The sequence below is a fragment of the Falco punctatus genome, assembly GCF_963210335.1.
Source record: "Falco punctatus genome assembly, chromosome: 2".
NCBI lineage: Eukaryota > Metazoa > Chordata > Aves > Falconiformes > Falconidae > Falco > Falco punctatus.
This window is the reverse complement of record NC_137581.1, coordinates 31,963,045-31,980,151: the sequence shown is the minus strand read 5'-3', so window position 1 is coordinate 31,980,151 and position 17,107 is coordinate 31,963,045. Positions and strand designations below refer to the sequence as shown.

Genomic DNA, 17,107 nt, shown 5'->3' with positions numbered 1-17,107 from the left:
TACAGATATTCATTGCTGTATTCCTTTAGATCCTTAACAGGAGCACTAAATGACTGCCTGCCCTGAGGGAGTTCAGTGCTTTTCTGCATGGTTGGTTATGTAGCTTTCTGCTCTGTTCATAATTTCAGACACACCACCACCTGTGAGCACATGCCTGTGTGATTCTGGCCCTTCTCAGCTTTGGATAATTTATCATGGATCTGTAATAGCAATAGTAGCTTGCACACTAGGAGCAGATTAGGTTTTCTGTAAGACACTGTTGCCTTTAAAAAGTGATCAGGACACAAAAAGTAAATAAAGTGTAATGATAAACAATGCTCTAAAAATATCATTTTACTAAATGATAATGAAGACTCGAAGCTGTGTGTTACTTTCAGAGCAGCAAAGGAACTGCTGGGGGAACAACAGTTTTCCTGGTAGCAAAAGAGAATCGGCAATGAGAACAGACATAAACAATAGGAACAAAATGAGAACATAGCCAGTGTTGTCGGTCCTAATTCAGACTTTGCCCACACTAAGCTATAAAAAGTGCACAGATATCACCTTACCGGTACACGGAGCTCCTCTATTTCCTGCCTTGCTTATGAACAGCTTCTTAGGTTTGTGGATAAAATTTAACTTTGACGTTGCTCACCACACAGCAGACAATGAGGCTCAGGCATTCAGTGGTGCTACTCTCTGCTGCTCACCTTGTCTGCTTGCCTGAAAACTACTGGACTTAAACCAGCTGAGCAGCCTGGAGCAAAATACTCCCAAAGTCTTGACAAGTCCATTCTCCAGATGGTGGAGGAGATGACAGAAGTGACAGAAGATGGACAGCTGTAGTGTCACAGTAGCAACTCAACACATGGGTTTGCAAGATCAGAGGCACCATTTCTCCATCAAACTGAAAGCAGTGGTAGCTGAGTACTTGCTGTAGGACCAGTGCTGCTCATGTGCTTTTTGCAGCCATCTGCCAGAGACAGGGTTCTGTTTTCCAAGTGGGAGCCAGACCAAAGCTGCTGCTCTGTTAGGCAGCAATGGACAGCAAGACCTGAAGTTTGTGATCAGGCTCACAGCAGAATTAAGCTGCACTTGGAAGGAGGAGTAATGTCAGGTTGGGGTTTCAATTCAATTCCATCTCTGCAGGAAGCAGAAACCTTACTTTTTCTGTACAGGAGCACAGCAACCAGCCATACTGCTTGCTGTCTCCTTTCTAAGGCCAGAATAGATGATTTCTAGCCAGGATAGATGATTTACAAGAAGGTGTAAAATCCTCATCATGCACCTAATTATGCTTTACTACACTATGGGGAGATATTTCCTTCTGAGTCCATCTGGTGATCAGACTGTACCCTGAAGCATGTGGGTTGATTGCCCTCATGGTTTTTTTCTGCTAGATATTCTAACTGCTGATGCTTTATTTTTATTCATATGAACATCTAAGCCTTTTTTAAGCATTGAAAATTATGATTAATTGTGCAATGAAAATCAATAATGGAAGTGCTTACAAAGCCAGCTTGATTTGGGAGTGAATTCCAAAGGCAGCTGCTTTCTCTAAGAGTGGTGGAAAAAGTTGGAGAAAAGCAATAGCAAAAAATTCCAGATCCTGGTTTTGTGTGGTGTTTGTCATGGCTTTAACTCATTTAGCATCTGCTGGGAGCTTTATTACAGGCTCCTGTTACTAGTTTATGAAAGCAAACTCTCAAATCCATCAAATAAACAAGAATACCTGACTGAACAGAGGTGCATTGAAAAGTGAAGATGTTTATACTCCTGTACCTGTATGCAGCTATTCCCACACATTTGGGTCCCTGACAGATTTATTTTTCAAGGGAGATTATAGAGATAAGGATGAAGATCTGGTAAGGCTTTTACTATAGTACCCCTGCCAACAGCACTTATTCCCTTTACAACACTGGCAGCTGCTAGCGTTTTGCCTGGGGTTAAATATCCCAGATTTTCTCCTTTTCCCAGAGGAGAGCGTTTCCGGAGCTCGTGCCTGCCAGTCTCTGGGACTCCAAACAGGGTGACTGCCACCTGGTGGCGAGATGTCGCCGCTGCGCTAGGCCGGGCTGGCGCCAGGGCTCACCGCTGGCCACAGCTGCACGGTGGGGCTCAGTGTCCCAAGAGCCAGCCGGGGGGCAGGAGAACAGCAACGGGGAGGGCTGTATGGCAAGGTGCCTGGCTCCAGTGCTGGGATGCTGAGGAGGAGGAAAAGCAACCCCCTTCACAAAACATGCTTTGAATAGCAGCGTACATCACCTGTCGTCCCCCCCCCGAGCCTAAGTTAGAGGCAGGTTTTGATCCCCAGGGCCCCTGGAGTCTTACATCTTGCCTATGGGAAACCCATGATGTGTGAAAACCTCTTCTCCCTGCCTCTCTCAGCAGGCTTCTCTAAAAATCCTACCCCTGTGCAAAAAACCTGAGCCGCTAAGGGCTGCTTAATGGGAAATGCCTGACAATCTTCTTCTGTCTGGGGATAGCAAATGCCTACATTTATTTGGGACCAAGGGAAGAGCCTCCTTTCTCACCCTGGTGCTGCTGCGGTCTCCCATCTATCATCTACTTCGTCCCTCATGTCCACCCCTGAGTCTGGGATGAGGACATCTCTCCAGGCAGGTTTACTTTGCCCTCTCAGATCTACACTGTCCATCCAGCCAAAAACGGCCCCTGCGTACACGTGCATGCCACACATGCAAAATACACGGTCATCCCACCCGAGGGAAATGCTGCGTTCACAGTTTCTGCCTGCAGTTTCCCCTCTCTGGCTTACCTCCGTAGGGGGGTGGACTAGATGACCTAGGGGGTGGACTAGGTGATCTCCAGAGGTCCCTTCCAACCCTGACCATTCTGTGATTCTGTGACTCTCAAGTCAAACAACGTAAGGGAACAGCAGCTGCCTTTTCAGAGCCACCCCTCACGTAAGGCAACAGCGGGTCCTACACCTGAAAAGAGGAGTAAGCAGTGTAGGGGCGATGATCTGGTAACTCCCCCTTGCTGGGCAATAAGCTGGGGTGACATCTCCATCGTTTAGCACTCAAGATATTCTCCTTCTCTGCCAGCACTGGGAAATGCTGTGACCAAACCGAATGGGTCCTAGGATGCTGTACCTTTCCCACCCTGTATTAACTATCTAGGTTCATGAGAGGAACAGGGCAGCCAGATCTGATCAGGAACAGGATCTGACCATTAGTACCAAAACAAAGTAGCATGTTTGCATTGCAGAATGCTTAAAGAAGCAAAGTCTATGGGTATATGAGCACAGGAAGAGGGTAACTGATACTGAGCTGAATGGGAAAAATCATATTGGGTCAGGCTGTGGGTCCAGCCCACACAGCATCCCATCTTTGGCAGTGTCTCAGTGGCGTCTTCAGAAATGGCCTAGGAAACAATTCTTCCTGCTTTCTGCAGTCTGTGAGTTCAGACACAATATGGAAGACTTAGCGGGGCCACAGTTGTGTTTTTTTTTTCAAATCTATCCCTATTTCAGCTATATGATACTCACTTCCCCATTAGCACATGCATTATTAAAAGCAAAGACTACACATTTGGCTTTATAGAACTTTTTATTTGGAGACACTTCTCACGAATATTGGTTCTTTATTAAGGCAATTCTGAAAGGATTGAAGGGGAGGGAAGGGGAGAGGGAGGGGACTGAGACTGTCAATGGGATTGCATTAAGGCAAAATTCCCTCCTTCTGCATTTCACCACAGTAAAATCCATGTGAAGGCCAGAACAGTAAATGACTCATTCCAAGGAAGAGATTCAGTGCAAATATATCCCACTGACTATCCGTAATGGGGCTAGGCCCTCGACTGAGGCAAACCCACAGTCCCTTGTTAGCTGCAAAGCTATGCTGAATTATCTCTGTTGAGGATCCCTTCCCAGTGGGTTCAGGGAAGCATTTTAGTTTGTTTTGTATGCAAGCACAGGTTTAAATGCTTTCCTGAATCAGGGCCACAGCCCTTTGAGTGCAAGTCTGTGAAGTTAACAGAGTTTAATTTTTGTTCACTGCATAAATACGTCATTCTGGGTCCCTTTGGTTCACTTCCTATTGTATTGCTGCTAACTGAGTACATCCCCTTAGTTTCTTTAATATCGTTTTCATTTCTATCACGCTTTGCAATCTGCTTAAGTTTTAAATGTGTTATGACATAAAAATGAATTATCCTCTGGAAAGCATTCCTTGCAAAGGTTCCAGAGTTTGGGTGTTCTTGGAGGACCAGGTTATGGTGTGTTTTTTCCAGTGAGTAGTAATGTGCTCTGTGAGTAATGCCAGGGGTGGCAGAGGCATAACTTGCAGGGAACAATACTGCTCAGTTCACATACCAGCAACACATTGCAGACCCCAAACGCTTCTCTCTTTCCACAAGATTTCCTAAGAGGATCCTACCATTCCAAAAATATAGTCACTAATACTTGCGTTGGCTGGGAGAAACTCCTTTTGTTATCCCAGGTGCAAACTGAAGGAAAGTATGGCAGAAACGCTACCAAAAGCATGAAGACATTTTTCAGGCAGAAGTAGTATATAACCTTTCATAGTCCTAAAAGCTGTCTGTACTTCCCAAGACAAAGATCTCCAGGTGACCCCTGACAGAAAACTCTGGTATCCATTAATAAAAGGATATGTGTAGTCTTCGCTATTGAAAACTTATTCAGGAATATGAAATGGTTATATCTAGCAAAGTGGAAAATAAGGCAAAGAAATCAAGCACATATTACTGTTCAAAACAAGACATTTCTTGGATACACATGGAGACTTTTGTATGAACTGGAACCACGTGTGACATTCATGCCTTAAAAGCATGAGCACCCTGCATATTTCCTTGATACAGAGAGGAGTATCCAGTTTGAGGGAATCAAAAGGGTGAATACCAGGCATCAGTACAAGTCTTTTATGCTTTAAACTTTCTTCATGCCTTTTCCCATAAGGCAAGCAAACACTGTCATGACCATTTTGGGCTTTACTTCAACCAGGTCTTCTGGAAGGGCATAGACTCTTGCTCCAATTTTTCGTGCCATAGAGATGGCATACCTGCATTGCATGAGTGAAAAAAAAATAAAAACAAACAAACAAACAAACAAAGAAGTTAATGCAGTAGCATTAATTTTCCTTCTACTAGAGTAGGTTGGGAACTTTCTTACTGACTTATCAAAATCAAATTTCTATAGAAGTGTATGAGACAGGTTCTCAGAGAACATTTCTAGTAAAAGATAACAGTGTATTCCCTGACGGTTAGAGCACTGATTACTGCAACACAGGAGACTGCAGGTCAAACTGGTATAAAACATTTAGTCTCCCATCCCCTGAAAGATTATCCTCACAACCAGCCATTCTGGTCTTGCTCCCCCTCCATCTCTGTGACTGTCTTTGCACATAAACAAATTCACAAGGGTTGAAAGCGGAAGGCTGATGTTGGTGGACATCAGTGTTGTTGGAAATCAACATTCAGGGGCTTCTCTTCTGCTTGAGTCATACTCAAAACATGCAAGCTAACCTTCCCATCTCCCTGCTCAGAGTGCACTGTTGCATGGCTACTACTGACTGTTCTCCAGGGGGTATGTCTCTTCTATTTTTTCATGAAAAAGCTAGAAAATCTCAGGTTATTCCCACTGCAGAGCACATACATTTCTGAAATCCTGTGCAAAATGCAGAAATACGGGGGGGGGGGGGGGGGGGGAAGCAGAAAGAGACAGGGAAAGAGGGAAACATCAGTAGAGAGATGAAGAAATTAAGTATGAAGAAAAGTACACATAGGACTGCAAGGAAAGAAAGAGAACAGATGGTAGGAAATGGAAGGGGAAAAGAACAGTGGAAAAAGTCTATAAAAATTATGGCAGTTCTGCTTGCCTTACAGTCGCCCTTTTCCCTTTTGTAGTTGCCACATAGCAAAGGAGAAGCTAAACTGATAATCAGACTGAGAGGTGATCTGTATAACTCTGAAAGGGAGATGCCCCCAGGATTGCCTCTCTGCTAGGAAATGGTTTCCACCCAGGAAAAAAAAATCAATATCCACATCCATAAAAACAGTTTTTCAGGAATGAATCCTGTCCTCCCCCTTCTCTCTTAAATATGCCCTTGTTCCACCTGTATGTGACTAAAAGAGGTACCATGACCTCTAATCACTGGTTTCCATGGCTCACTATTGTTGGCATTGTTCCTTGATCTCTGAATGAGTTTTAAATTTAATAAGAGAAAATAAGAGCTTGTGAAGCCAAGTGATTTTGATCCCTTCAAAGGGATTATAAAGCAGGAGTTATAACATTACACACTTCATTTCCATTGATAGTGGGTTTTACTGCCTAACTCCTAGTCTTCGTGCTTTTAGCTCTGGAGGTATTTCTCTAGTTGAGGTTGTGCCAGATGAGAGTGATAGCAGAGCAGTTCTCAAAGACAGACTCAGGCAAGCCTTAGCAGGTAGCTTGTGTTGCATGCCACTTAGCATGAACGTACTTAGCATTGTTTAGTTTCTCCTCATCATTCAGGTCCTCTGTCTTCAAGAGGTCATATTTGATTGACCCTGGTTGAACGGCATCAATGAGATCCAGTACTGGCATGCTGGTGCTGATTTTGCTATCCTGCATAGTTGTAAAATAAAATTAGACGCAAGAACACGATGACAATGGACAGCTCAGTCAGATACCATTCAGGTCTTCATGAAGGGCTGCTTAGCATAATTTTTCATCAAAGGCAGACTAAGAAACCTTTCAAGGATTTTTCCCCCCCCAGTGGATGAGATATCATGGAATCGTAGAATCATTTAGGTTGGAAAAGACCTTTAAGATTAGCATATCCAACCATTAACCCAGCACTGCCAAGTCCACCACTAAACCATGTCCCTAAGCACCACATCTACATGTCTTTTAAATACCTCCAGGGATGAACACTTCCCTGTTCCAATGCTTGACAACCCTTTGGTGAAGATATTTTTCCTAATATCCAATCTAAACCTCCCCTGGCACAACTTGAGGTCGTTTCCTCTTGCCCTGTCACTTGTTACCTGGGAGAACAGACCGACCCCCACCTGCCTACACCCCCCTGTCAGGCAGCTGCAGAGAGCGATAAGGTCTCCCTGAGCCTCCTCCTCTCCAGGCTGAACAGCCCCAGTTCCCTCAGCCGCTCCTCACCAGACTTGTGCTCCAGACCCTTCCCCAGCTCCGCTGCCCGTCTCTGGACACGCTCCAGCACCTCAGTGTCTGTCTTGCAGTGAGGGGCCCAACACTGAACACAGGGTTCGAGGTGGGACCTCACCAGTGCTGAGTGCAGGGGGACGGTCACTGCCCTGGCCCTGCTGGCCACACCGTTCCTGATACAAGCCAGGATGCTACTGGCCCTCCTGGCCACCTGGGCACACTGCTGGCTCCTGTCCAGCCGGCTCTTGACCAGCACCCCAGGGCCTTTCCCACCGGGCAGCTTCCCAGCCGCTCTGCCCCCAGCCTGTAGCACTGCCTGGGGTTGCTGTGACCCCATGCAGGACCCGGCACTTCTCCTTGTGGAACCTCATACAATTGGCATCAGCCCATTGGTCCAGCCTGCCCAGATCCCTCTGCAGAGCCTTCCTGCCCCCGAGCAGATCAACACTCCCACACAGCTTGTTGTTTTCTGCCAACTTACTGAGGGTGCACTCGATCCCCTCATCCAGATCATCAATAAAGTTATTAAACAGGACTGGCCCAGCACTGAGCCCTGGGGAACACCACTTGTGACCAGCCACCATCTGTAACTCCCTTCACCACCACCCTCTGGGCTCGGCCAGCCAGCTTTTTACCCAGTGTAGAGCACAGCTGCCCGAGCCATGAGCAGCCAGGTTCTCCAGGAGAATGCTGTGGGAAATGGTGTCAAAGGCTTTACTGAAGTCAAGGCAGACAACACCCACAGCCTTTCCCTCATCCACTAAGTGGGTCAACTTGTCATAGAATGCAATGTCATTAAGCAAAGATGGGGTGCTGGGCTGGTGAATTTGCTTCCTGTGCGGAGATAACACTGATACACAACTACTGATGGGAGGTGCAAGGGGCCCCGACTGTGTAACTCCTGAGCTTATTACATGAATTCTGATGGAGCCATCCTTGCCTGGTGTAAACTGTTGATTTACAGCCACTGAGTGTTTCTCAGCTTGGGAAGCATTGCAGATGCATTAGCAAAAATAGAAGCTCTCTGGAACTGGTCTGTCTTTGTGGTTATATGGTACCTTGCAAAATAGGGCAAGGTACACCTGCAAGGTACTACCAGGTTATAAGCATATTTCCGTTTTTTTATATACTTTAATACTGTTTTAATAGAATTTTAATACTGACATTTGTAATTGCTGTTGTTTAATAATCAACAGCACAGCAGCTCTTGCTTAATTTCGGTCATCATTCCTGGCTCCATACTTTGATGTCCTATGTCAAACTGGCATTCAAGGTGTTTCCTGTTATGTTCATATCATGTTTCTGTTACCTTTTCATAATAAAGCCTCTTGAATAAAATCTGTATATTTGAACATGCCTTTAAAAGGGAATGAAAAATAATCACACTGTATCACTAATTATATCATAATGTAAAGTGTGCATGTATATGCATATATACATCTATATACAGGCAACATATATAACATACACGCCAACACATGGAAAAAGAGATTCCTAAGAGACTTTTAACAAAACTATACCTTGAAACTGGAGATGGTTGAATCCTTCCCAGCTGCAGTCAGCGTTTCATTGACCCAGCTGACAATGATTTCATCATTGACCTTCTCTCCACCACCAATGTCTTCAAGGATATTCAGGGTGTACCTTAAGAGGGAAGCCAGGATAAGTGCATTTGCTCAAAGTCTACTATAACCTCAGAAGTATCCTGTATGTGTGCCACTTGACTGGGATCACCCAATGGTCCTCTTAGACCTGATACTCTCCTGCTTCCCACACACTCACAATGTATATGAATTATATTATAACACGATAATTATACTAACGGGTCTGATTCATCCCCAATTCCGTAATCCCTGTTCTAGGAGTGTCAAAAGCTTTTGACACTCAAAACTCCTAGAAGGTCTCTCTTAGTGGATCCTGGTGTAAATGACTAATTCTCATAGTGTTTTAAAAAGTAATCACTGACTTTCAGGCCAGAAGGGAATTGTTATGCTCATCTAAGACTGACTTTCTGCATAAACACAAGCCTGGAATATTTTGCTTGCATGTCAGCATACACCTTGGAAAGACATCCCAAACTGATGGCAAGTAATCCACATCCCTAGATTAATTATCTGCCTGATAAACATATACCTTGCTTTATAGACTGAATTTAGTCTCTGTTCGGTTCCTAACCACTGGGTCTTCCCCCCCCCCCCCCCCCCAAGTTATGATGCTCTTAAACACACACACATACACACAGAGAATTACATTAAAGTGGAGACAGCTACTGAACTGCATCCACTTCAGGTAGCAGATTACAAAACTTCTGCATCAATTCCTTGTTTCCAGTACGTTCTCCCTATTTCCTGATACAGAGACCTCGCAACTTCTTTTTCTCTCTTCCATGCAATGGACATTTATTCATGCTATACAGATAGTGACAATAATAATCTTCTGCATGAGCTGATTGCAGTGGCCTTGCCCACAAGATAATGTGCTCCTTGATTGCATCCTTAACTAGGAGTGAACAAAAGGTTACTCTGTCTTTGCATATATGTGCAAACAGAGGATCGAGAAAGCTGTAGCCTGTAAATCCTTCTCAGTGATAGCATCAGGAAACTATTGTAATGCAAACTGAGTATACCAAAATGTTCTAAAGTTTGTGTCTGACTGCCATACCTTCTCATCAACTGCCAGACTAAGGCCAGCGTGAGCGTACGGTTTCCTTCATTCAGATCTTGCCCAGCAATGCCAACAAGGGAAAATTTGGCTTGATTCTTTCCCAGTTCCACTGCGTAGTTGCAGTTCTCAAGCTGTTAATGACAGGATCAATTAGTGCAGCTCAAAAATACAGAAAAAAAAAAAAAGAAGACAAAACACTGTAACTTTAATTATTTTTGGATCACTTAGCCCAGATCCTTCTGGGCAAACAGGAGCTTTGGGGCTCTGTATAATACAGCTGTTTGACTACCGGCAGCCATCCATCCCAAAAATACCATCGTAAAGAGTTAACACAGAAGGAAATGTTATAGTTCATCATCAGGGACTGAAAAACAGATTACCCTGGAAAATACAATTCTACAGCTCATGGGTACCTCCAGCACCATGGCATTGCACTGAGGCAAAGGATTAGTGTCCCAGTCAATACTTTAGGTCAGTTAATCAGTCTGGCCTAACTGGATAGAATTAGCCATCCAGGTAGCTGGGAGAAAGCTTTGTATTTAGCAGCAACTCTGTGATCGGTTCTTGAGGCATCTGGTCAAGAACACTTATCATCACTGTCTTCCTTTGTTGTAGAGGGCAGTGATCCAGACAGCTGCAATTAAGCTGGTGCCATATGACTCACGGTCAAGATGCATTGTAACTGGTGACTGAGACAGTAGTAAAAGTGGTCTGCAAGTAAAGTTTTTAAATATTGACACAAAAAATTGTCAAGTCTTTTTACTTCACAAATATTGTTCACTTGTCAACAGAGCCAGTGAGTCAAACATCTTGTTTCTTTCTCAGGACAAAAAATTATTTATTGACGGAAAAAAGTAATTTAATGTGCTGTACTTGGGACTTGAGAGCAACATGAGTGGCCACATTGCTGTTTGAATTGATACAGACATCAGTACTGGAACTATTCCAGCTTTTTGTACCTTCTTCATGTTGCCACCCAGTTTAGGATATGGTGGTTTGTTCACTCTGTTCCAGTCTACTGGCACTTTGATCTTTTCATAGAGCTGGAAGATAACCAAGGCATCTGACAGGTCACTGAAAACAATAAAAAAGATGTATTGTTAGACAAAGAACAGGGGAAGGGAACTCAACTAAGCTATTAGTAGAGGTAAACTTAGTTTCCTTAAGAAAAGGAAAAAAAAAAGTAGCATATATTCTTATAGGGTCCAAATGTTTTTATGTTTTTGTAAACAAATTGCTGGCTCTTTATTATCTGATGGAAGTGCAGTACCTCCTCTTACCTGTATAAGTGATTTACACGTGGATTGACACCCAGGGAGTTCATCCAGTTTCTGAATGTCCTCTCTTCCCTTGTCTCACCTAAACCAACAAATACATCAATCAACAGGCCTGCAAAAAGACAACTGTCCAGTAAAATCGGTGTCTTGTGATGAAACTATAACTCAGAATTTACAGCGCACTGAACCATAAACAGAAGGCGACCCTGGCTGACAGGTGAAATAAGAGAGTATGGTGCAGCATGTAATTTTTCTTCATGCCCTATATATTACAGTATTTAGGCAGATTGGCTTGAACACCTTCAAGAAATCAAGAACAGCCTGTGCCTCAGCATGAGCAGTTGCACTATGAGGTGGGGAAAGGAGGACCTGAAGCTCAGCAAATGATCCATACAAGGGTGGTCCTGACCCCAGCCCAGAGCAAGCAGGCAGCATGTTAATGCAAGATCTGATTTTTAAATTATATTCTCAATTAAGGGAATGTGAGATTAACTCTAGATTCCACTAACAAGCATGCTCAATAGTGGGATGTCTAAACCAGTATTGGTTTAGACATCCCACAAACATTTTTGTCTTTTAACATGTGCTATCCATAGGACAGACCCCTAAAATGTGAGAAGTTACACACAGGTAAAGAGCAGCTTCCCCTTCTCAAGGCTGCCTGTGCTAATGGTGCAGTGAGTATATGTCTGAAGGACGTAAGGTTGAGTTAGCATATCATCGACTCAGAGCTGGGGATACTGTGGCACAGGTGGCCAGAAACATCCTTTATTTGCATTTTCCTTACCTTCAATGGAGCTCCAGTCGATGTCCTGGTTCTCTGGCTTATGAAGGGCAGGGTATTTGTTGAACAAGTTGGCAATGAAGGCCAAGTTTAGCTTCGGGTTCCCCCGGACGACGTCGGTGGCTGTGACGAACTGCCGGCAGCCCAGGCGCTCTGCCTGCTGCAGCATGCACTCTGCTCGCTGGACGTCATCCTTCTCCTGCACCAGCAAAAAGTGGGGCCATCAGCCTCACCCTACTGCCTGGCACTGCACACAGGACCCGCTCAGGATCTCTGCATGTGAGCAAGGTGTGGGGCTGTTCAAGCAGGTCCCTGTCAGATCTATAGCTATTTCCTTTCCCACTTTTAGTAATGGCAGGTCTGTGTTTTCAAAAGGGCTTTACCTACAATGCAGAGCCATCTCACCGTATTGCTTTTAGTTATATTCCATATAAAAGAGGATGGTTTGATGAAACTCCCAAATAAATGTATTTAAATACACTTGTTACTTGTTAGTAGTTTAGCAGCATGGTTCAATGGTTGTTAAAGTTTCAGTGATAATATCTAACAAAAGGCAAACCACATCATTTAATTATTTGAAAGCTTGGATTTCTGAAATACAAGATCATGTTGCAATGCTAAAAAGAGTTTGCTTGTTCTGACATCCTGGTGCAACCCCGTGTTGGCCAGCAATGCAAGTAACAGACAGAAAATATCGGCATTTACTCTAAACTTATCTCATCTTACCCTTAATCCTGACATGTCAATAGTGATAGCTGGAATGCCTTCTTCATCTCCCTTGGGGGCAACTTGGTCCAGCAAATGGTAATAAGCTCTTGAGTCCTGTGACAGACAGAAATTAAAGGGAAGAAAAATTACATCTAAAGCCAGGTTTTGCATGCCAGTGCTCCCCTGAACAATGTGCCTGCATGCTTTGTTTTTATTACATCAATCATTGGGCTACATAATTAAATTAATTAAGCTGGAAGCACTTAGCAATTCCTACTTTATGCTGTATTTGCTGGATCTGATTCTTCCCTAAGCCAATATATATATGCTGCAGAACGCTCAACACACGAGACAAAATGCTGTGTGTTGCACTCACAAAAAGGACAGCAACAACAAAGAGAGATTAGAATTAAATTAATCTGAACATTAAATTAGAGATAAGAAAATGCATACCTTTATAATACTGTAGAAGTCAGGCTGCTGAGTGTTTAATAAAAGAAAATGCAGAAGGAGAAAGCAGATGTTTAAAAGCAGATTTCAAAGCAACACTGGAACAGTTATGGAAGAGAAAGCATAGTATTCACAGACAAAGTTAAAACTGACAACAGTATCAGCATTTTTCAGGCAAAAGAGCAGGAACCAAGACAAGGATTTAACATGTCGTGTCTTTAATCTTTTGTGAAATGTAATGTTGCTTCCCCGTGTGGAAAATAATCTTATTTCAGAAAGAACTTAACTGAAAATAAAGCTACATGTTAGTATTTAGGGACTTGACTAACTAACCCATACTCTTCAAAATATAAAGCTGGTTACCCGAATTATTTTAAATCTTATACACATGCATTACAACCCACATATCAAAAAAGTGGTTGTTTGAGGTGGGGAGACACAGTTAGAGAATGACTGTAACGGCTAAAGGCTTGGCCTCTAAGAGGTAAACGTGCCTTATTTTCCAACTGTAAATATGGTAGGTGTGATTTAGTGATTTATCTTTCAGTTGCAGATAGGATTTAATCAGTTGCATTATAGTCCTCTCGGCCAGCATACAGAAAGATGGGAAGACTCCATTCCCTTCCCTTTCCATCGATATTCTCCAGTCACTTCCACCCAGTGAACCAAATACCTGTTACAATAAAAACTGTATTGTCAAATGTGACTCTCAGACTCTCCTGTTGCCTTCCTGGGTGTTTTTTTATGTATGTCAAGTAAGTCATGGTAAATGACTTCTTGTGCTTCAGTCCCTGGTGAAGCTTACAACCAGGCATCTCTGGAGTGGGGCTTTTCCCATGCTCTGCTGGGAGTGGGAAGGTCAGGTCATGGCTAGGGAGGTCGGTGTGCTGGCTAGCCCCTAGCTTTCCTTCAAGCCAGCTCAGACACCCTCCCTGATACACCCCCTACAGCCCTGGGAAGCTGTCTGGGCCTTTCACTGTAGCTTCAGTGCCTGCAGCTCATCAGTGTGCACCTGATTCAGGTTCAGCTACCTCTGTCTGGGAAGAGTGAAGGTCCTACAGAGAAAGCTCTGCACCCACAAGCCCGTGAAGTCCCAAGTACATGCAATATGCTGCATGGACTAGGAATGCATCCTTGCAAGTGCCTCCTCATCTAGCTATGTTATTTTGAATAGTCCTACTGAATTAAAACTTGCAGGTTAGTGCATGCAGATTTATAGCAAAGGCTGGGAGATAGAAGCACATAACCCAGGTGCTGTAGTGAAGAAAAGATCAAGTGGGGGAACTGGAAGAGCCCATCCTCTTCCCCTACACCTGGTTACATGTCTGGGTAAGGTCCAGCCTTTCCAAACCAAAGCCAGGTCAAGAAACATTTAAGGACATTTAGGAAGGAGGACAGCAATAGTGGCAGGGAACTGAAAATACAGCAGTAGAGCGCGTATGCCCTGTCCAGAGCCAGCCAGCCATTCCTTTCCCAGGCGTTTGGTATGCTAGGGCTGGCCGTGATGACTGGGAGGTCAGAAGGAGGAATACTACTGAGTGGAAGGGTAAACCCCGCTGAAATGATTTACTGTGCCCAGCTCTATGTGTTTGGCAGAGCAGTCTCAGCTGCTTGGATTGCTTCAGTGCACAATCCCTGTATGGAGGACAGGGATTTGGGAGTGGACCTGCTGTTTTGCTGTTGTTGGTCAGTGTTTCTCATACCTTGATGTCTGAGCTGAAGTTGTTGACTTTGTTGCATCCTGCATTCTCCAGGTGATAGTTTGCCCACCTCAGCAGCAGTTCCTCTGGAGACAACTTCATCAGATCCTCCAGGCTCTCTCCTTCTCTCAGAAGAGCGATCAAGGCTGAGCAAGGAAAAAAGAAAAGTAATAATGTTCTGAATACTTGTAGAGGAGAATGTGTAAGTATTTTCTCTCTTACACATTTTGCTACCCTAGTTTCTAAAAGTGAGTAATCAAAGCGTTGACAAAACCCAAGCTGTGTTAGGATGACAGAGGACATAAACAGAAAAAGGGTCTCATCAATAAAATGAAGAAAAGGCTGATAGTTGTGGAGCTAGTAGTGGATCATATAGAAATGCAAGACAATTTCAGTGTGGTCTAAGAATGACTCGATTTCCTTGCCTCAGGTCTTAATGAAAAGATGACCATAGAATCATAGAGTAGTTTGGACTGGAAGGGACCTATAAAGGTCATCTAGTCCAACCCCACTGCAATGAGCAGGGACATCTCCAGCTATATCAGGTTGCTCAGAGCCCCGTCCAACCTGACCTTGAATGTTTCCAGGGATGGGGCATCTACCACCTCTCTGGGCAATCTGTGCCAGTTTCAGCACCCTCATTGTCAAAAATTTCTTCCTTATATCTAATCTAAATACATCCTCTATTAGTTTAAAACCATTTCCCCTTGTCCGGTCACAACAGGCCCTGCTAAAAAGTTTGTCCCCATTTTTCTTATAATTCCCCTTTAAGTACTGGAAGGCTGCAGTAAGGTCTCCCTGGAGCCTTCTCTCCTCCAGGCTGACCAACCCCGGCTCTCTCAGCCTGTCTTCACAGGAGAGGTGCTCCAGCCCTCTGATCATCTTTGTGGCCCTTTTCTGGACCTGCTCCAACAGGTTGATGTTTTTTCTGTGCTTATGGCTCCAGAGCTGGACACAGTGACGTTGAGCACAAAGGTAGGATGGGAATGGGAAAATGAACACAGACTTTCTGCAGCTTAGATGAAAGAAATCTCAGTGACCTTCACACTGAAACTGGATACACACAGGTATTCTACAGATTTTGCACATGACTTCATGGGTTCATGGGCCAGTAGAGTTAACTCACCTGTCAGTTGGAGAAGGTAGCCTATTTGCATAGAAAAATTAACACAGCTACATTCATAGAAGGAGAAAGAGGCAGGAGGGAAGGACTGACCCTTGCAACTGCAGGATGTTCAGCTGATCCTGGAGCATGAAAGACTGGAACAAGTTTCAAAAAGAACAACTAATAACATGGAAACTTATTGTTAATGTGATAAAAAGGGAGAGTGTGTCACACTACTGTGATCTCCTTGTGATATCTTTTGTCATTCCTTGAAAGAAATATGGCTTGAAAGAAATACAGATTTGCTATATAAAGGAAACAGTGAAGACCTACTGTATCTGGAATTCAATAGATAAATTGATATAGAGTGCTTTGGGGTTAAACTGAACCAGAAAGGGGATAATAGAAGCATTTGAAAGTAGGCAGTGGATTTTATGAAGAGAACAATGTTAACATGGAGAGAAGTAGGCTGGAAGAAGGATTCTTGTGCAGTCTTGATCATGGATTGTTTTTTGGATTAATGTTTTTCTTTTTGCATCAATTATCTTGGCACAAATACTAGCAATGTGCTAAAAATTTGATGATGATATTCACTAGATGGCATGGTCAATACAGAGGATGATCAGGAAGTCACACAGAAATAGCTAGATGACACTAATAAAAACGGAATGTAATTTAATAGTGCCATGTTCAAAGGCATTCACTAGGGAACTAATATGAATAACTGCTGTTAACTAAAAGCTTATACAGACAAAGGATGAGAACAACTTGAGTGTATTAGATGTCTCCTGAGCTATCTGAGCCACCATGTGATGTGACCAGGGGAAAACCAAACATGATATTAGTGCATCCTAGTTATTTCCCATAGAGGCTGGGATGTATTACTGCCTTGATACCATGTGCTCATGAGAGCTCTTTGGAAACACAGTGTCCCATATTCAAGAAAGGGCAGTTTCACCTGGAACAGCTGCAGAGAAAGGCTATCAGGGAAAGTGAGAACCTGAAAAGAAATCAAAATTATCTTGGCTTATCTAACCTGACAAACTGAAGTCTGAGATGAGAAGTGAAGGAGAAAATACCAGAAAGGGAAAAATAGATATAAGGTGGATAAGGCTACCTACAGAGGAATGGGGACTGGTGACTCTGGAAACTGGTGGCTCTGGCTATGAAAGGGATAGAAATGTGGAAGGAGTGAAGCAATGAAGGTAACACCTGCATGGTAACTGGAGGAAAGAAGTGTCACTGTTAGTTGAGCAGACTACCCAGAGGCACAGGGGACAAAGCAGCAAGATGAGGTATGTG

The 17,107-nt window shown here is 43.7% G+C and overlaps 1 protein-coding gene across 1 annotated transcript in view; it reads right to left on the bottom strand.

The window, feature by feature from the left end:
- Positions 1-3,529: 3,529 nt before the first annotated feature.
- Positions 3,530-17,107, bottom strand: part of LCP1 (lymphocyte cytosolic protein 1) — a 33,027-nt gene continuing 19,449 nt past the window's right edge. Inside the window, exons 8-16 of the mRNA XM_080375834.1 lie at positions 14,704-14,846; positions 12,569-12,664; positions 11,846-12,041; positions 11,062-11,140; positions 10,741-10,855; positions 9,779-9,912; positions 8,638-8,761; positions 6,438-6,562; positions 3,530-5,018 (exon numbers count right to left, since the gene is read on the bottom strand). Coding sequence (XP_080231960.1) covers positions 4,886-5,018; positions 6,438-6,562; positions 8,638-8,761; positions 9,779-9,912; positions 10,741-10,855; positions 11,062-11,140; positions 11,846-12,041; positions 12,569-12,664; positions 14,704-14,846 — 1,145 coding nt within the window. The 3' untranslated portion in view covers positions 3,530-4,885. The remainder of the gene's footprint in view (positions 5,019-6,437; positions 6,563-8,637; positions 8,762-9,778; positions 9,913-10,740; positions 10,856-11,061; positions 11,141-11,845; positions 12,042-12,568; positions 12,665-14,703; positions 14,847-17,107) is intronic.